The sequence below is a fragment of the Drosophila kikkawai genome, chromosome 2L, assembly GCF_030179895.1.
Source record: "Drosophila kikkawai strain 14028-0561.14 chromosome 2L, DkikHiC1v2, whole genome shotgun sequence".
NCBI classification, from domain to species: domain Eukaryota; kingdom Metazoa; phylum Arthropoda; class Insecta; order Diptera; family Drosophilidae; genus Drosophila; species Drosophila kikkawai.
Window position 1 is genome coordinate 5108926 of NC_091728.1, and position 20103 is coordinate 5129028.

Below are 20103 nucleotides of genomic sequence, written 5' to 3' on the forward strand. Positions count from 1 at the left end.
AGGCATGTGTTTCGGCTCTCCTGAGAAGCGGACTCAGTGCTGTTCAGTTCCCTCTGAATTATCAAGCTGATCGGATCGACGTCGCAATGCCAAACATTGCAGTTATAGGGGCCGGGGTGAACGGAGTCGCCAGTGCCATTAAGATACTGGAGCACTACCTGGCTGAGGGGCAGCCGACAAGCGTAACGATTATATCGGAGGACTTCACGCCCAACACCACAGGGGATGGATCGGCGGGACTTTGGGGCCCCTATCTCCTGGGCGGCACACCGCAATCGAAAGTATAGTAAGTATTTTTTCCGATTGCCAAGTCCCTGTATCTTTACTTTGGAATTATTTTCCCGCAGCAAGTGGTCGCAGAGTATGCACCGATTCCTGGAGAAAATCTGGCTGAGCGAGGACGCCGGAGAGGCTGGGGTCTGTCTGCTGCCCTGCATCCGACTGAACACCTCGACGGTGAACACCGTAGAGGACTTCTGGCGCAATATTGTCTATGGAGCGCAGGATCTAACTGCGGACCAGCTGGCCGCCTACAATGTGGGTCGGAGCGTAAAGTTCACGTCAGGCTTGTCCTTTGTCACCTATACCTCGGAGCCCGTCAAGCTACTTCCATATATGATGAAGAGATTCACTCGCAATGGCGGTAAAATTGTCCGGCAAAAGGTAGAAGACCTTGATGTCTTGATCGCCGATTCTGGGTATGATGTTATCATCAACTGTTCGGGTCTGGGATCCCGGAAACTACTCAACGACGAGCAGATGTACTCTGTGCGTGGGCAAGTGTCGCGGGTGAAGGCAAACTGGATATTCTCGGCAGTGCTGGACGAAAGCGACGATGGCAACTACATAATACCCAAGTTAGTGGCTTAACAGTTTGGTTCTTAATTTTACCACGAACAAACCATTAATTTATTTTCCTTCAGCACCGAGAGCGTGGTCCTGGGTGGTACCCACCAGGAGAGGGACTACAACACACAGGTTTGCGAGCGCGACAGACAGCTCATTGTGAGCGGCTGTCGACGCTTCATTCCGGGCTTGGAGCACACAGAAAGCCTCTTTGACTGGGTGGGTCTCCGGCCGGGTCGGGCAGAGCTCCGTCTTGAAGCCGAGCGGCGTGGCCGAAAGCTCCTTATCCACAACTACGGACATGGTGGCAGCGGGGTAACCCTGTGTTGGGGCTGTGCCGACGACGTTCTGGATCTTCTCCTGGCTGCCAATATCACCTCAAAACTGTAGAGCTAGGAAGAAAGTGGAAAATTACAGCCTTATAAAATGCACTCGCAAAATAAAGTAACCAAAAGCATGGACGTTATAAGATTTCTGTTAATATTAAATTAACCACTCGTAAGGACGAATACTTGGCTTAGCAAAAACATATAATATATAATTAATAAAAAAAAAAATAGAAGAAGAATTTCAGGTTGAATGTGAAACAAAACGGTTTATCAAAAGTATATGAGCTTTACTCATTTAAAAATACATTTCAAAACTACACAGAAATTTGTAGGGTTTTAGCATTTCTCGCTGTGTATTGGCAGCTGAAAGGCCTTATCAAAACCGCAATCGGAAACCACTTTCCGCAACAGGGATCGGATGATAAGCTTATCACAATCAGCTTGAAAGTTTATCGCCTGCCGCTGTAAACCCACGACTATCGCGCTCCATGAGAGGCTGCTCGATAGCTGAGCCCAAAAGTAGGCAGTCATGTGGAGAAACCCAGGAGCTAGAAGTCATCATCGTGCCTCTTTTCGGCAGCCTCCTTGGCCAACCTGGCCTCCAACGCCTCGTGGAACTCCTCGAAGCCGCGCATTTCCACGTACTTGAGGATCGGAGGGACGGGCAGCTCAAAGAGCAGCGCGTACATCTCGTCCAGCTCTCGCAGGATATCGAAGGGCCGGGTGTTGCCCACCTTATAAATGGAGTAAATGGTGCGTCCGATCTCATCGTACTCAATCAGGCTGGCCGCCTCCTGGTCCACGGTGCTCAGAGCAATAAAGCTCACTCGAGGCATATGCATGTGCTGGGCTACCGAGGCGAACACGTCGAACATGACCATGAGGAAGTCCTTGTTGAAGTACAGCTCTTCCGGAAAGGCAATCTCGTGGACCATCAGGGCATCGTAGGTGGTGATGCCGAGGTTTGCCTTGGTGGAATCGACAAGCTCCTTCTTCATCATGATAATTTGCTGGAACAGGTTACGGGACATCGATGAGGGAAAGAAGACCCAGGAGTGCCATTCCTCGGTCATCCACTCGAGCAGGCCCACGGCCCTGATTTGCGTCTCGTCCTCGCTGATCATCATGACTGAACACTCGTTTCTTAGGATGTGAAGAACATATCTGTAATTAATAAGGAAATAAGAATATTAGTATGCTTTTAATATTAACTAAGTATGATTTGAATCTTACTTCGAATAGGTCTCCTTCATGTCCGGCAGATTGTATAGTCCGAGACTCTCGAACACCAGGCTTTTCATGAAAGATTGGTTCCACATAAACTCGATCACCATGTCGTAATACCTGAAAAAAATTACCAATCTACTTAGTTGGCCGTCGTTTTAGACGTCAGTCGGGCATCACTTGCTTTGGGTCAATATCAGTTATAAGCATTCCGTCGAACTCATCCCACTTGATGTAGTACCGTAGGGTGCGGACGTCTTCCATAGCGGATCTGTCACTAACAATTTCGTTGACACTAAAGATTTAGTTGTGGAAATCTAGAAATTTAAAATACCCAAGCCTAAACTCTGGAATAGATACTGGTATTTATTTTGAAAAGTAAGAAGTTAATGAAATTGAACAGCACAGCATACTTTTCGGAAATATATTAGTCTTTAGGCAACGGGAAATGTAGTTCCATTGAATCTAAGATAAATTGGCTTTAGGCTAAGAGCTTAATATTTAATCTAAAAAAAGCCTGCATACTTTTTGGACGAAATTCGTACTGCTCAGGAAGCTGTTTACGAAAAGGTCTCACATATGCCAGGAGATTAAATTGCATTTTCATATCTATGAGGCATAACAATAAATGTTTATTCGTATAACAAAATGCAAATGTACTTTGACGGATAATGTCATAATTAAATGGATATACAGGCGATAACAATCAAGTGAAATACGTGTAAATTTAATTTGTCTAATGTCTCAATTTGAATAAATTGCCACCACATAAAAGCAAATGCAGCCCAAAAGAATGTAAATAACAATCGCACCCATTTGTGGGTGGAACCGGTATGGAGTTGGGGGCCTAGGCGGAAAACCAAACCAAATCCACCCCAAGTGTAAAAAGTTGGGTAGTGGGAACACGTCCTGTTCGAATACACCTTGGATTCCGGCTCGGTTCGTTAGGATTATTTTAAAATTCAAAGACCATCGAGTGTCATTTACTAGGCAACAAACCAATTGAATAATCCAGCTCGACGCTTGACGCTTGACAGGAGCGTGTCCTCCGAAATCTCAAGCCCCTCCCTCGAAGGGCAACGCATTTTTAAATGTTTCACATCCTTGTCCGTGAGACAATTGGATATTTAAATACAAGCGACACTTTTAATGTCAGGCATTGGGTGTCGCCTGTGGCATATCTATTCCGGACACGTACATATGCCGCCTCTCATGGCGCCCTGATAAATTCAATATTGAAAAGAAATAACTTAATTTTAGGACCGAAATGGAGCAGGGGACTGCGATGCCAGAACCTTCTGCCCTGAAGCATACTGCCAGGAGGAGACTAAGCCATCACTAACATTAATCGTCGTCGGATTAGAGGGCCACGGTGTAAGGCCGCTTGGACTTTATGATGTTGCATAAACTGTGTCGGAGCATAAAAACGTCTCATTTGGGACTCATTTAAGCCACCAAATTGTTTGCACACGCTCAACGATCGTCATCCTTTCTGCCACAACAAAAAAAGGTAAGCGTTTTGGGGGCAACAACAATCGCGAATTTGAATTCATTCGAAAATCGTTTAACGTTTGCCGGGTGATTTAGCATGTTTTTCAGCACACACCTGCGCATTCCCTTGGAGTTGGCATCGCGGACAGGTGAGAGGCTGGGTAGGAGAGCCGTGACTTGCATTCGCCAGCGACATTTCACCGCCGCTTTCATTTAAAATCGAAAATGCGCAAATACAGGCAGAGAACGAAATGAAATGCATTAGGGAAAGAGTTTTGGTACCAAAGTTGCAATACTCTTCCTTAAAATCAAAGGGATACCTTTAAAGATAAGGGATATAATGGTTTTTAAGCCATTAAGCAAGGGAAACCTTTTAGATTTGTAGTAAATCAAATCATTTATGCTACTACATATTTCTGTCTTTAACGCATTTATAAGACACATTTTACGAAGCAAATGATATTTCACCTAATATTGATCAATCTTTAGAATATTAAATATACGTTTTATACATTTTATATAACCCTTTTGATAGGGTACATCCTGGGGAGTAGGAAAAACACAGCTTGTTTGTGATGGCTGAAAAAGCCGAATGACAGTGGATGGCGGCCATGATATAGATGGGCTGGGTTTGTTTGAATTGTGGGATGCAGTGTGGGTCGTGATGATGGTGGGTGTGTGCACTTGTTAGCCGCAAGGTGTTCGCAGGCTCGTCATCAGCATCCGACAGTACCACTCCCTCTGCGTTGGGCTTCGTTGTTGTCGAAGCGAAATAAATAAACAAACAAACCCCTGGCAAGGGTTCAACAAAAGCAAAGGGCTCAAAGTAATTCAAAGGAACGGAAATGAAAGGGGCCGCATAATCTGTCTCGTGTTCTCTTTATTCAGGGAGTAAGTTTTCCGCGTTTGCTTATTTAGCGTTTAAATAGCGCTTAATTTACATTGGGTAAGTATCTTTCAGATACAGATACAGGCTGTAGCGAGAGCGATTATTGTTCTTTAATGCCAAAATGGGTATTTGAATACCTTTTATTTTTGGGTATTTTAGAATGCTTTTTGCTACAAAAATTGCCCAAGTTGGAGTTATCATAGCTCATAATTATGCTTGTAAAAACAAATTAAACTTCAATTTTCTTCACCAACTTGGCAGCTGTGGGTCCTGGCTGTCTGCTTGCTGGGCTGATTTCGGTTCCTCGAATGACTTCTCCAGGGAATGGAGAGAAAACCAGAAGTTTCAGCAGCAGTGTGGCTAAAATAGCTATTTTTTATTTATTTATTTATAATTATTTCTGAATTTTTTTTAAATAAAAGATATTTAGTTTGAAAAGACATGAAGGTAACTTTTTAATTTTCAAGTATTACATTTTGATATAACTCAATTTTTACTTGAAAGTGATTTTAAATTGAATAAATGAAAAGATCAAAGAAATTCAAACCAGTGAGGATTTTTAAAGGTTAATACTTGAACAGTTTAAGCCCGGTTTAAGAAAATATTTTACAAGTTTTCGTACTCTAATAAGGGAGTTAGAATTACTAATTATACATTTTCCTGGATATTAAATATTTGCATGTTTTAAATCAAACTAATTTAAGCCGCTATCCCAATATGACATCGTCACATTCTCCTTAATATTCCTATAAATTTAACAGTATTTTTCCCTAGCCAATTCCAGTCTTAGCTACTTTTCTTCCTTGATGCTGGCAACACTGCACGACTGCTCTGCCTTTTTGGAAAGACGTTAAGCAACTTCCGCTTCAGTTTTAACTCACTTAGCTCGGTCGCGACTTATGCAAAAGTTTTCAATTGCCCCCTTATTATTGTTGTTCTTGCTGTTGCTGCTCGCCTTTATTGTAGCGCCGCTTCAAGAGAAATGCAAATTTATTCAAAATGGAGGAAAATGGAAAAGTTGGCGGAGTCTGCCAAGTCTGAATGGCGGAAGGGCTATGGCCATAATTAAATATCATTTTTTTTCGCATTTCACCGAATAATTTCATTTTATTTCAGTCTTAATTTGTTTTGCCAACGTAATTCATTCCACCAAAGTTAAAGATAGAAAGTTGAAAAGGGTACGGGTAAGGGTAAGACATACCTATTGGCATATGAAAAGAAAAGCCAGTTTTTCCCATTAGCTGCACGCGATTTTTCAATAAAATTCTAATGGCGAAATCAAATTCTCCAAGGAAAAGGCTGCCACTGAAATCAGTTACAACTATGGACAGTTATCTCAGCGGGTCATCTCCACGGAAGGACAATTATCGGCGGACATGCTAATTTGTGCGTGGCAGGAAAAAATGGGTTAAAGCAGAATACCTCAATATTTGTTGACGGAACGTGATTTGGCGCATTTGCCGTCGCTACTAGCCAGCGGAGCTGCCAACATGCGACCGCGCCCAAAATGCGCACATCATCGTCCTGTCGCGGGTCGCACCCACCAAGGACTCTCCAACACATATACGCAGTTACATCTAGAGAAATAGGAAATAAAAGCTATAATTTCAAAAAGTTTCGCTAAAAATTGAAAGGGATAATATTTCAAGAAGTCTTGGAAGTAAACAAATCTATGACTTACAAGATTTTTCATTAATCTATGATAGTATTCAAAAATTAAAGATCATATAACATTACCAAAATGCTTAAGATTCATTATATTACTCTCAAAACAATTAGAAATATTTATTGGTATTAAAAGTTACAACTTTCCTGACTTTCATTAACCATCAACTATTTTCTACATTTAATTTTTCAGGTGTATACTAACCAAAAGATGCAATCTCCCGCTTAGTTTTTCTGAAATATGTTAAATGTTTTGTCCGAGCTGCACAAACAGGCGCTTGAGCTGAAAAATACCAAAAGGACGAGGCGGAAGGACTCACGAAGCGTAACCGCTGAACACGCAAGTCGGAAGGGTTAATTAATTTAATGCCATAAGCCGAGTTAAGGAAATAGACTTCTGCTAACTAGACTATTGAAACCCCATCAAGTCAGGGCAAGGACTACAAAATATTTCAGGTATCAGAAGCCACCATCTCCATGGTAGTCCCAGGCTAAACTCCGCCTTCAAAGACGCTGAAAAGCCACACCCACAGCTTGCCAGTGTCTTTGATGTGAAGTTTGATAAAAAGAAGTTCCCGGCTGGCAGCTTGAGTCCTGGCCCCAAGCTATACTTTTGTAATTTTCCGCCCTAAAATTGGCTTTCATTTTTTTTTCGGGTACGCCTCAGTGGTGGAGTCTGAATCGAATCTGAGTCCGTTGGTTGGGGAAAAAGGACTAAATTACTTCCACCACATGACGTCAATTACAGTCACTTGGCTGCTAATTATAAACTCATTTTCAATTAATCAAGCTGTTAGACATAAAATGCCAATAGACGTATCTCCTTGGGAGCATCGCGTGCTCGTTGGCTTGGAATAAAGGAAGGCAAGCGATGTCAACGCCAATTGATGGTTGGCTCTGCCGTTGGTCCTTGAATAATTCAACAGGATACCGGCGATGCTGTTGATTTCAATTGGAGGCGAAGTACCGAGAGCATCTTGACTTTCGGGCTCACTAAATTATTCCGCAAAAAGCATCGATGGCAATCGCCTGGGGACGACGACAGGGACACCAACGTGATCATCGTCAACAGCCTATCCACCTGCCATTAACCACGCTTAACCTGACAACCTCCTTATGCGGCTGAGGCCCGGCACACCGATAAACATTAAGTTGTCAATAAAGGTAATTCATTATGTCGCACTCGAATACCCGGGGGAACCACTCGGGGCAGGAGCTCCTCCCGCAAAAAAAAAGAACAAGACATCTTTGCATCGCTCTGCCTCCATTTTCAGCCAGCCTCTTCCGCCTTTTGAAAGTCGCACTCGGCGGTGATAAAATATTCCGCCGGATGGGTAATAAAATTGCTTATTGCTTAGCATTGGCCGCAGCCAAACGCGCTGCGGTCTCATTCGAATAAAGTGGAATGGAGTATTTATTGGCATGGGTCAGTTGGGGATTGTCGGAGGCAGTAGACTTACTACTGCGGTTTTGAAAAGTGTCGAAGCTGGAAGAATGTAAGCTAAATACTAAGGTTTAAATTGCATAAGTAATATTAAATAGATGTTATGTGTCAATATTCTTTATGAAATACAAAGCTCGTTTCCATATTGAAAAGGACAATCATTAAGATAACAGAACTTGCTCACTTGAAAATACCCAAAGACACACCCATTAAACGTTGTTTTTTTCGCGAATCTCTTAATATTTTTTTCAATACACACAAATACATTTATTCAAATACAAAAAGACATCATCCTTATTTATATTTTAAAGCACGTCCTGCAATCCACTTTTCTAGGCAGAGACCACTCCAAGATACATGGTTTTGATACCTGATGGCTCTCGGCACTCGCGTGACACGTCAGATCAATTTTTCGAAATATATTTTCTTCGAAATTTATTTGCCTGTCATTAGAGTTTTGCGGAACGTGCCTTGGTCGCATTTGCAAGTGCTCCACTGGGGATGACGACTATGTGCGACATGCCGCTAGCCGGCGACCAGTGCTTGGAGTAGAGGGGCGGACATGGCATGGACTGGGTTGGCAAACCAATAGCCACCAGCAGGAGCGGGAACGAAAAAAGGACACTGACTTTTCCATCGATTTGAAAGCGGGGGAAGCTGCGCAAGGGGACATTTTTGCCGCCCACACTGACAAACACACGTGTGTGTTTTATGAAAATTGCATTTCAATTGACAAAGACGGGCGAGTGGAGCATAAAATATGGCAATTCGTGCTCCATCGGGCTCAACTCCTTCGTGCTTTATGCCCCCGTAAGCCGTATTACGTTGATGAAATTGTTTGCGCTTCCACAAATTTTGTTTGGTGGCCGCGGAGTGGCTAGGCGGCGGGTGGGACAGGGGCAGGGACGGGGACGTCTGTCCAGGATATTTATTATTTTATTAGCGGCGTGTGTTCTATCGGCGGCCAGCCATTATCCTTGGGAGTGGCTCACTTTTTACGGCTGTGCCTGCCGTCCAATAAACCCTTTCGTATTTCGTATTTTGTATTTTGTATTTCATATTTTGTATTTGGCCGTGTGTCTAGTTGGTTATGATAATTAAGTAATGGCTTCGTTCCGCCGCCACATGGACACTTCCGGACGCCCGTCCGCCCATAAGTGTTGCCCACTCGAGCGTTGCATTTGTGCAAACCTCAAAGCCCTCTTTATTTTCTTTTTATTTTTTGTTAGCTTTAGGACATGAATAATTACAGGAAAAAATCGTAGTCTTGATAGTTTAAGAAATATTTACATTAAACATTAGTTCTGTCAACAACATATTGAAAGGTGCCTGGAGAGACGGAAGGAATGGGTTAAGTGTACATATGGGGAGTCCTGAATGATAGGCTCGTCTTATTTATGTTTTGATTCTCATCTTAGACATAATCAAGAGGTATTAATGGTAATCAATGTTTGCCATGATGGTATTCCATTATCTCCTCATAGTTTCATGGTTTTCATGGTTGTCTTGCAAGTTCTTCCCTTGAGATGTTTAAACACATCTACCGAGCATCAGTAGATAGTACATACCAAGCAAAGATCGGCACGAAATCCCTACATCAAATTATAAACCTATTATCTTAAAAAAACCATATCACTTCCTGGTTCTTATCAAATGTACATTTTAATCAAATATATAATTTTTTAACTATTTCATTGCAATTTATAAATCAAACTAACTCAAATATAACGACCTGACTCTAGTTATTTTTCCCCAAATTGCATTGTTATATTTTTAACCCATAATAAATTAGAGATTTAAGATTTGCATTGCATAATTGACATTTCACAACCGCAGTATTGTTTAACAACATCTGAATGATTTGACGGGAAATCATAATTTTTATCGCTTCGCCTATTGTATCCGTTCAACCAAAAAAAAAAAAAAACGCCTTGAGTACATTTCAAACAATTCATTCGGAAATTAGAGGCGTTCTTGATGGCCACAAAACGATTTGTTAAACGATTTTTATTTATGATTTTATGTGCACATGCCACCTCAACAACCACCAGCTAGCCACCAACCAGCCAGCAATCGATGATAAAAGACTGCGCTGAACTGCGCCCCGATAAACCCTAAAAACCGCAGAAGTTTGGCATCCAGTCAGGTGATGGTGATTGCCTTATAGCCGCCTTCGACAAACATTGCTACGATAGGATATACGCACCCAGATGGAGGGGACTGTGTGTGTGTTTGTGGACTCTGGTCGGGTCTATTGGTGGCAATCAAACGGTTTGGCCTGTAATCGCAGGCGCGTTATCACGATAGCTTAACACCTTTCGTAAGTTCGTAAGTAAGCTGGAGCTGGCCCACCGCTTTTTATCTCCATATCTGGTTAGCTCAACCGAAAGTTGGTGGCGCGAGTGGAATGGCGGTGGTGGGACTGGCGAAGTGGAGGGCAAAGTTCAGAGCGCGGCATGGAGCACAAAAGACCTTAGTGCTTCCTAATTGCGCACTAAATTAACTGAAATCAACAGCAAAACAAACCCAGAGAATAAATAATAATGAATGGAAGGCGAACGGGACTCGAATCGGATCGTAAAGCCGTCAGCGCACATTGAACATGAAATGCACCGCCAATCAAAAAGGCGCACATAAAAATTACCACTAAATTGCCGAAAAGAAATTAACTCCAAGAGAGCTCTCCCGCTCACACACAACCCCAGCCCCATCCCAGTAGATGGTTATAATCGGCACTTCAAAATTGAAATTAAAAACTTTGGGTGTCCGCAGTATCTGCTGGCACCGCCCCTAGTGTCAAAACTGCGGTTGCTGATTTCGAATGGGTTTCGTAAAGCTAAACAATTCAATTCGACTTGGTATACCAATTATGAAAGAATAAATTAATTGTTGAGGGAGTACAGCTTAGGGGCTCCAGACTCTCGTGGTTTCTGCTTTTTGTAGCATATTTTTGAGCTTGAATTGGGGAAGGGGGTATATACATATATATTATGTCCTTCCTATTGCATTTTCTCCTGCACAAGGTTAGCGAGTTTTTAATGCTTAACCCTTATTTATCATACAAATAAATAAATACTAGCCACAATGATCTGGCTAATGGCTCATTCATTCACTGCCAGCCTTCGGCAAAACGCCGACAAACTCGGCCGCAATGTCATTGAGAAAACATTTTTCGGCTGCGAGTCAGCGCGATCAATTTAAATTAAGCCGAAGATTTTGGTTTAATTAAAAATCTTCAAATACGCTTAATGACAATTAATTGGTCAACATCAGACCAGTCATCGCCATCGACAGTCGCCCTCGCATCGATGGGTTCCAAGCGGTCTCGCATTGAAGCCCAAGATCTGGAGGGACAGACGAAGGATCTCCGGCCAGATGGCCCGATGGGCACAAGTCACGCCACCGTCATAAAACGATCTCCGAATCGGGGCTTTTTCCGCTTTGAAGTTACAGCTGCTGTTGCGTGTTGCGAATGGAGATTTCTTCAGCGATCTCAGCTCAATTGAAACAAATCAAGCTGGGGGAAACGGGAAAGGCCCATGCCGAGGGCGCCACCCTGGAAGACAGCTCTTCTGGTTTGATCTTCAGCTCAAAAGTTTAATTAGTCGATCCTACCCTAAGCTTCGATATATGCATATATCTTAAATGGCACAGTCCTCTATTAGTAAGCATTACTAACCTTGTTAAGGTGATGAATGGCTTGGCAACTTATTATTATCTTAACGACTTTCGAGGCGTGTGTGTGTGGCTTTTAATTATTGTGTCAGGAAGAGGTGACTCTAATGACTAGTTATGCACTCTGTGGCCCAATTGGGGAAATGCACACGGTAATCTCTGAACCTTACACCCAGCAATGGGCTAAGTGTACTCGTATCTGTATATATCACCCTCTCCGAAGAGGACTGACCAGCTGACGGTCCCCGAAGACAACACAACTGATGGACTGCTGATGACATAATATGCAAATACGAGCCGAGAGCCACAAACCACAACCAACAACAGCACATAAAATACAATACATCCCTGCACACACACGTGGAAATCGGTCGTGGGTGGCTACTCCTTTATAGTCTGACCTGTGAATAGTTTTTAGCTTGATTTCTTTGGGGAATTTTACCAAAACAGAGCTCTGGCTGAGCTGACAAAATGAAGGAGTTACTGTGTTTACAATCCCAATAGAGATGGGATAGTGTATCGTGAATATCTGGGAAAAAGAATAAAGTTAAGGCCCCAAGTAGTTACTTCTTTATTAACCTGGTGTTGCCTGCTTTAAATTCAAACATAAATTAAAAAAAATATTTTTAAACCAGTTTTGTTAAATTATAAAGAATATACATAATCGGTAACCCTTGGCAAACATTGTGGTTACTAGATACTATCGCCTGGGGATTGGATAATAACACCTTGATTGCCAGATCACGCAACCATCTCAAACCAGGAGCCAATGTGCAGTCCTGCTATTCGCTTGGCTTTCAAGTTCCCGTGGCCTTAGTAATTTGCTTAATTACTTTAGCTTGTAAATGGAGCTGTGAGCGGGTAGATGGAGGATAAACACTGCTGCTAAACGTACAATCACTAGAAAAGGTGCGGACTAATCGCACCGCTGAATAAACGAGCTGGCCGACTGGTGTTATTAGGTGACAGCTTTGCATAAACGAAGCGTTTTGGCTCTAATTAAAATAATTGGCCCTTCCGATTAACCCAGTTTCGAGGTTCGCTGCTCAATTTTCTGCATTTCCGACATCGTCTGCTCCATTTCCATTAGCCCTTGGCCATTGTATAATATTGTCACATGTGAAGTGAGGCGTGGGCAAGGCGATTACAGAAGGGGTAGCTACCGGATAAGGACATCACGCCTTGCGGCGCTGATTGTTCCTTTTGTTGCCTTGTTGCCTTGTCGTAGGCTCACGGAATAGAGACTTACCCTTTGATCCCGGAACCGGGAACGGGTGCAGGCTCAGGCTCAGGCTCAGGCTCGGGACCGAGCAGGAGAGCCAACCCCCATCGGCGGCATATCGAACTCAGACATTATCCCATAATTATAGGGCTACCGTATGTTGGACTGTTGCCACGTGCGCCTTCTGCTCCGTTCACTTGAGCCAATATTTATGCAACAATTTAACCGCAAAATTTATTCATGATTTCCGTAAATTGTTTTAAAGCTTTGTTCCGCTCGAGAATGCCTGGCAAACCCTTTTTCCGGCGTCATATGCCACCGCTGCTGTTATGTTGTGGGTAATTTTCAGATTATCAGATTTTTGTTTAGCCCCTAAATGTTTTCAATGACTGTTTTGGGAAAACTGGGCAGTAATTTGAGGCTAGAGGAAATGAAAGCAAAGAGGCAGTTGACATGAAATGGAAAGAATTGGATGCTTTAAACCTGTAAAGGGTTGGTGTTGAATAGTTTAAGACAAAAAATACAAAGTACTGATCCCTTGCAAATAATAAATATTTGCTAATTGCAAATTCTGGCTCCATTTCTATGAGCTAAAATTACACTTACGACATTTGCCCCCAATTGTTAGTCTGTTTCCTCTTTTTTAGTGCCATAAAAAAACGCAAATAAAACAGTTAAGAACAATTAAGTTTCTGAAATCATGCAAAAGTTCGAAAATGTCAAACTCCGAAGCGTGAGAAACATTTTTGCAGTGATGTTGAATCAAAACCCCCGAGAAGGAGAGCGATATTTTTCACAATTAACGAATGCGGTCCAGCATGGGGAATTGTGGGAATCGATGAAAAAATGCGACAAAAACTGCAGTGCACTGAAAAAAAGAAAAGATTTACTATACATCTCTGACAAAAGCGAGCAAGAACTTGAAAACTAACAAACAACATCATACTTTTTGTACAGATACTTTGTAGAGAGAGCAAAATATCAATAAGATTTTTATGATGTCTTGAAGGGTTTTATTTGTAGTGAACAGTGTCAGCTCAAATCGTTTCAGTCATGCGATTTTTTCCCTCAATCAAACCCAGCTCGGCTCCATCTCCATCACTGTCTCCAGTCCGATCCGGCCTGCCCTGGCCTGGCCGGGCATTTGTGTCCGGAACGCCATGTAGTCGTATCCGTTGCCGTTGGCGTAGCTGTATCGGCCTCCGTATCTGTAGTCGCCTCGCAGTCATGTCACCCTTTTCATTACGTTCCATTAAGAGTGTTGGGGGATTAATTGAATTTAATTGATTTGCCAAAGCAGGCTAAATTGGCCGCACTGTCTAGATTCCGGGGGCAGCAGCAGCAGCGCAACAGATACTCGGCCCAGACAATTATCCATGAGATACAGATACAAGCACATACATACGTTCCACGTTATACATTACACCCAGTGCGAAGGAGACGTGGCACGCACTGGGCTACAGCTCCGAGCTGGTTGGCTGGACAAATTAATGAGCACATGAATTCGGATTCCCACTTTGGGTGCTCCGATCATCTAACACTCGCTGCAAACAGTCTATGCACAAATGACATCATCGACAGCTTGGCTTTTGTGCGGGTGTCTCTCGGTCCGTCCATATTTGCTGTTGTTGTTGCTGTCTGCTTAATTACACAACTAGCCGAGCAGCGCACAGTTTGAGGTTGAGATACTTGGATATACTTCACTCCATTGCCACAGAAACAGATACAGATACAACATAGGCTCGGGGAACTCCCTGCGGAGGCGTGAGATCAGCGGGAAATGGAGCTGCACTTGGTGCTGGTTGGCTTTGCTTGGCTTTTCAAGTAACCGCAGTGACACTTCCAGCAATGGAACTGGCTAATTATCTGGATTGCAACTGCTGTTCGCTCCAATTAATGCAAGGAACCAACGACTCGAATCTAAATATAGAAACAAATAATCTAATAGCCGTTTGTGCTAATTTGCGTGAAGGGCCTGCGATCAAAAGAAATGGGAAAATTTTAGTTATGGATAAAATATAATAACTAGAAGAGTTTCTCTTAGAGATGTGGCATGAAAAAAGGTTTTAAATAATGTATTTAATAGTAATTTCATAAGATTGCTTCACAATATTGCTTCAATAAACTAGATTTCATATAGATTTCATTGGTTTATCCTCTTAAATAATATAAAATATAGATAATGGAAACCGACCAGCAAAATTCATTAAAAAACTAATAATATTTTCTGTGATAGACAACAAAATGTAAAGAAAACGCATAGATCCATTGCAAAATATTTTGTAAGCCCCCAAAAACCCTCCGATACTGGAACCCACAAGTAGAAAATTTCTATACTTTTCCCTAAGATCTTCTAGAAGTTCAGTAAAACTTAAATACATATTAATAGAAAGAATAAAACCAACCAGTTTGTTTTTTAAACGGTTTTTGTCATTAAAAGGGGACATTCCATAAATTAAGAAAATAATGTTCTGAATTTGGTTTTCTTATTTGTAAACAATATCCATGTTCCTTAATTCTTTTGTAATATTTAATAATAGTATTTCCTTTAAGTTAATATGTATATTCATGAAAAATCCATTACTTGTAGGCTAAGATACCAGAATATATATTTCTCAAATTTAACACGAAAACTCTTCTTGAATCCTACATTTATCTTTTTAAAACTACGTATTTAGGATTGTAAAATGCATTCAAAATGATCCTGCCACTAAGTATATCCTTTACTTTGTTTTATTGCCACTGAAAATGCTTGGTTATTTCACTCTCCCATGATTGCTTTTTGTATTTTCGATTCCGTGCAAAAGCACCTAAAATGTTTACATTAAAATCACTATTTAATTATTTAAAAGCTCAGCCAGCCAGAGCGTTGGGTCCCCTGGAAAAAAAAGGAGTAACACAAGCGGGAGGCCCCGACATCCCATATGTATGAGTCTATATATTTTTTCGGTTGGCTTAAACAAATAAAGCAGAAAGCGAGCAAATATTTTCGTTCGATTTGTATTTGTTTTACCTTGATTTGCCCGCCAAAGCCCCGCCCACAACATGGCTCTGAAAGCGCCTATCTCGGCGGAGAGTGCCAGCTCTTTTTTGGCATATACCGGTGCTCCTTCCGCACACACGAGCCCCCTCCGAGGAGCCACCAATGGGGGGTTCACCGAGGGGCAGCTCCTCCCACTCGGCAGCGGGGCAATCCAATCGCCGTCGACTCGCCACTGCGCATGGTGACTGCGATTGCGCCTCTGTTTTCAGTGATAACAAATCTTTATCGAGGCAAATGGTTGCTTATCTGGACTCTATTGGAAAATCAATCGATTCGAACGGGGTTCGTTTGTTTGGTAATTAGCTTTTGGACAATGTTGTTCTTTCTCCGCCTCCCGTCCATCCGTTCGGCATTCAATGCCTATTTCTATTAAATATCCCGGCCATTGTTATTCTTGTGCGGCTAGAAAAACAAGTGTTATTTATTTGAAAATGCAACCAAACTGGGCCAGTACGCATTTTGCATTAACAAATGGGTAAATTTAAGGGGTTTTTCCTTTGGAAATAGCTTAATTGGTTTTTTTATTGGGTTAAAGAAGGTTAAGATTATCTTGATAATGGCAGAGATTCATATTATCTTTATTATTTCGCCTCAGGCTAATGGATATTTAAATTATCTGTTGGTTATATTAATAATAGGGTTACTATAATATTAATTCTAAATATTTATAGGGGACCCATAAAGTCTTAAAAAGGACTGATTTTTAATTCATTTTTTCGGATCACTCTAATATAGTACTTTAAAAGACTCTTAGTTTTTCAATTCAGTCACATCATAAATAATAAAAAAATCTTTAAATTGCAAAGACAGCGAAAACAACTTTAAACTGAAACTTAAGTAATATAAAGTTATTTATAAACCATTTATGTTTATTAACTTATTGAAATATACCTTCATCAATGAAATATACCTTCATCCTGTGTTGCTTTTAAAAATATAAATTTTACTGCATTGTATCGGGCATATAAAAAATGGCTATGTTCTCACCGATCTCTTTCCGGAATAGCTATCTTCCGCAGATCGATGACCGTTGAAGCAGTAATGACTTATATCTAGAGTTTTATCTTGAACCATAGGTAATGGTAGCCCCGGCAAACAGACGTGAGTCGTAAACATAATTACAACTTATCAATAAAAGCGAGCACTAACCCGGTAGACTCACTGTCGCCACAAAAACCCATTCTCCCATTGCTTTATCTGGCCCAATCTATTTGTTCAGTGCTTGTTTGGTTATACGTCGACTGAGCCGCGTTTACAAGTGGTAAATTATACAAATAGCGATCAATAAAGGTGCAAGCTTACACTCACTCAGTCTTATGCAGCATAAAAAATACATTTTAAATTATAGTTAATCAGTTAAAAATTATAAATTACTTAAAAAACCATTTATATTCTTATTTAAGCAAATGTTTTTACTGTTTTTCCAAGGCAATTAATTAAGTAAGTCAACTAATACTTGAAAAAATATAAACAAATGTTAAGCTTAGTATTAAGCAACTTTATTGAATCACTGTGCAGAATCACCATAATGAAGAGCTCCGTGAGCTGTTGGTAATTACAATAAAACTGGGTGAGTGAATCGTGCCATCATAAATATTTGTAAACAATACCATACCTTTTACACCGATCTGTGCGTGGCATAACTATAGTTACACCGATATACTAAGAGGGTTCGGATGTGGACATGGATGGGGGGGAGCTATAAAAGCTGAGTTTTATTTCAATCTGCCGCCTCCAGGCTAAATTATGAGCCTATCAACAGAAAGCGCAATCGATCTGTGACCCACCATCGGACCCAGCTCCCTTGATAAGATAAGGCCGCCACCCCGAATGCCGGAGTCCCTAGCCCCGATTCAAAGCCATGCCCATGGAGCTGGCAGATCCGGAGGCAGGGTCAGGCCGCTCCAGTCGTCAGCCGGGCAACCGCCAAGTCGTCCTGGTTGTGCATCCCCGATCCATACAAACACACACACAGAGGCCGTATCGGAGCCCACACGAATGTGTGCTGCCCACGACTATCGATCTATAAAGAGGCACTAAATCAACAATAACACCGCCGCAACACTGAGTGGAGTAAGAACTATAAATAAATTATTTATAGCTTCGGTGGTGGAATATTGCCACCACACAGAGGTAATAGATGGATCGCTGGCCGGTATCGTTTTCGATTTGGTTTGGTTTGTTGAGGTACGGAATGCCTTGACTATGGGACTGCATACACATCGAAAGGTATGGTGATGGAATTGCATTTTCTCGAATTCCCTACTGCTCTTGCCGTACACAGGGGAAAAATTCGGACAAAATAGAAACCTAAATATAATATCCAGCGTATAAAAAAAGATAATAAAAAAGTACTTTTGGATTTTAACCTTTTTTAAACTTGAATTATCTTTATAGTAGCTTTTTATTGTGAACAAATAAATGTTTAACGATTTCATAATGAGTTTTTTAATTTTAATTTAAATATATAATTTTATATTTTTAGTTAAAAAGCATTAACACAAAAAGAGCTTTGTCTTCAAGCAAAATTTTTGGATTAGTAGTAGATTTAAGTCGCCTTAGCGTACTTAAGTTCTTTTAGAGCTACTAAGAACTCCATATATTATTAATGCCAAAAAAGTGCACCCTTTGCAACATATAATACAAAGTAATATCCAGAACATTTCTAGCGGTGTACGAGAACAGAACGCACAGACGAAAATTACTTTGATAACCGTTTTGTGTGCGCTGATAACTGATAGCCATGTTATTATTAAGGGTTATTAAAATTCTGATTGAAAATTCATGTCAAAAATATATTTTATTATCCATTGTAAAAGTTCATTTCATTTTGGTTCTTGATTACAACCGGGCAATATAGAATCCAATCGAGGAGTCGTAACGATTCGAATTGTTTAGAAACGATTGCTTACACTTTTGAGGGTTCTATGGCAATGAGACTGCATTGATAGCGTTCTCAAATAAAAGCGGGTAGAGCTATCAGACTACCATATATGAGGTCTGGCTTATATATTCTTTACAAGTTGCATAATAATAAGCTGTTTGTAAGCTAAAACAATGGGTAAATGTTGACAAACCAAAATGTAGCTTATTTAGGGTATAATTGGTTGATCAATATTCATTTAGTTATTTAAAAAAATAAAATCCAATGCTGACAGAGATCTTGATTCTTTATCTTTATTTTCTCTCTAAAACGACCCTCTTTGCTATAACATCTTCATATTCCTGCAATAAAACTTTGGGTAGGTTCTTAATGGTGGCACGTCACTCCTTCAACATGACAGCCAGATTTGTATATAGCCCTAGCACTCTAATTGGATCTAAGACAGACAGGGAGGGAGTGAGAGTGAATCCCAATGGATGGAATGAGAGTGGAGAATACTCCACTTGTTCGCCGCACTAAATTTAGTGTGTAATTCTTTAAATCGTTGCCATGTGTTGGCGGAACGATGCCAAAAACTAAGTGACACAAATAATTCGAAGCTGGGATCTGGGACGCCGAGAAATATTGAAATCTGTGACGAAAACGGGCGAGAAAAACGGGAGCTCATAAGACTTATTTATGCGGCCGATGAAATGGGAACATTAGCCCAGTGTGTTTTGTAAATATTTGTCATAACTTCGAGGGGAACAACAGCTTCGAGTCCGACATGTGTGCGCTCCAGACTACTTTTTTGTGTGTTTTTGGGGGGGACTTAAATATCTGACATTACCACTGGGGTATTTATTTTCAGAGTTGTGCTTTTAATGTCGCAATTAAATGCATGAGTTTTTAAAAATTAGATGCCTGTCAAAATTGTATAAATTATGGTTCACATAAAGCTTTGCTCGAGAAATCCCCACAAGCTTAGAAACTGCGACTTGATCGAGAACCCAGTTGCAGCTGCATTCTGAAACATCTCATTGAAATCTCGGACTTCATGTGTTGGTATTATTTGTCATTGAATAGGGGAACATCAACGGGGAAAGTATAAATAAATATAAAGAATGATTGTATTTTTTTCATTAAGGTTACCTGTTTTTGATTATATTAATGTCAGGAATGTAGTGGGCACCCAACTGTTGTTCTATTGAGCATTGTCGATGGTTTAAAATCCAACAAAAAACCATGATCACTCAGAATATGATGAATACGTGACATTAACGAATATCACATCAACAAATCGAAAGTACGATATTTATACCCTTGCAGGGTATTATAATTTCACTCAGAAGCTTGAAACGCAGGGAAGAAGTCATTTCCGACCCCATAAAGCATATATATTCTTGATCAGT

The 20103-nt window shown here is 41.0% G+C and overlaps 2 protein-coding genes across 2 annotated transcripts; one reads left to right on the plus strand and one right to left on the minus strand.

Moving 5' to 3' along the window:
- The first annotated feature begins 61 nt into the window (after nt 1–61).
- On the plus strand, nt 62–1307 carry Daao2 (D-amino acid oxidase 2). The gene is made up of 3 exons (XM_017168371.2): nt 62–286; nt 348–857; nt 924–1307. Exons 1-3 carry the CDS (start codon nt 87–89, stop codon nt 1234–1236), a joined length of 1023 nt encoding a protein of 340 aa, XP_017023860.1. The 5' UTR covers nt 62–86; the 3' UTR covers nt 1237–1307.
- Nucleotides 1308–1441: 134 nt separating this feature from the next.
- Nucleotides 1442–2814, minus strand: LOC108075810 (uncharacterized). The gene is made up of 3 exons (XM_017168382.3): nt 2584–2814; nt 2409–2519; nt 1442–2339 (listed from the first exon to the last, which is right to left on the minus strand). The coding sequence occupies exons 1-3, from the start codon at nt 2661–2663 to the stop codon at nt 1724–1726; spliced, it is 807 nt and encodes a 268-aa protein (XP_017023871.1). The 5' UTR covers nt 2664–2814; the 3' UTR covers nt 1442–1723.
- Nucleotides 2815–20103: the final 17289 nt, after the last annotated feature.

Bases quoted from the DNA above. Each gene is read 5' to 3' on its own strand.
- Daao2 (XM_017168371.2), top strand. From the start codon at position 87: ATGCCAAACATTGCAGTTATAGGGGCCGGGGTGAACGGAGTCGCCAGT. The intron at 287-347 runs GTAAGTATTTTT...ATTTTCCCGCAG, and splicing joins ACACCGCAATCGAAAGTATA to CAAGTGGTCGCAGAGTATGC. The intron at 858-923 runs GTTAGTGGCTTA...ATTTTCCTTCAG, and splicing joins GGCAACTACATAATACCCAA to CACCGAGAGCGTGGTCCTGG.
- LOC108075810 (XM_017168382.3), bottom strand. From the start codon at position 2,663: ATGGAAGACGTCCGCACCCTACGGTACTACATCAAGTGGGATGAGTTC. The intron at 2,520-2,583 runs GCAAGTGATGCC...AATTTTTTTCAG, and splicing joins ATAACTGATATTGACCCAAA to GTATTACGACATGGTGATCG. The intron at 2,340-2,408 runs GTAAGATTCAAA...TATTAATTACAG, and splicing joins ATGAAGGAGACCTATTCGAA to ATATGTTCTTCACATCCTAA.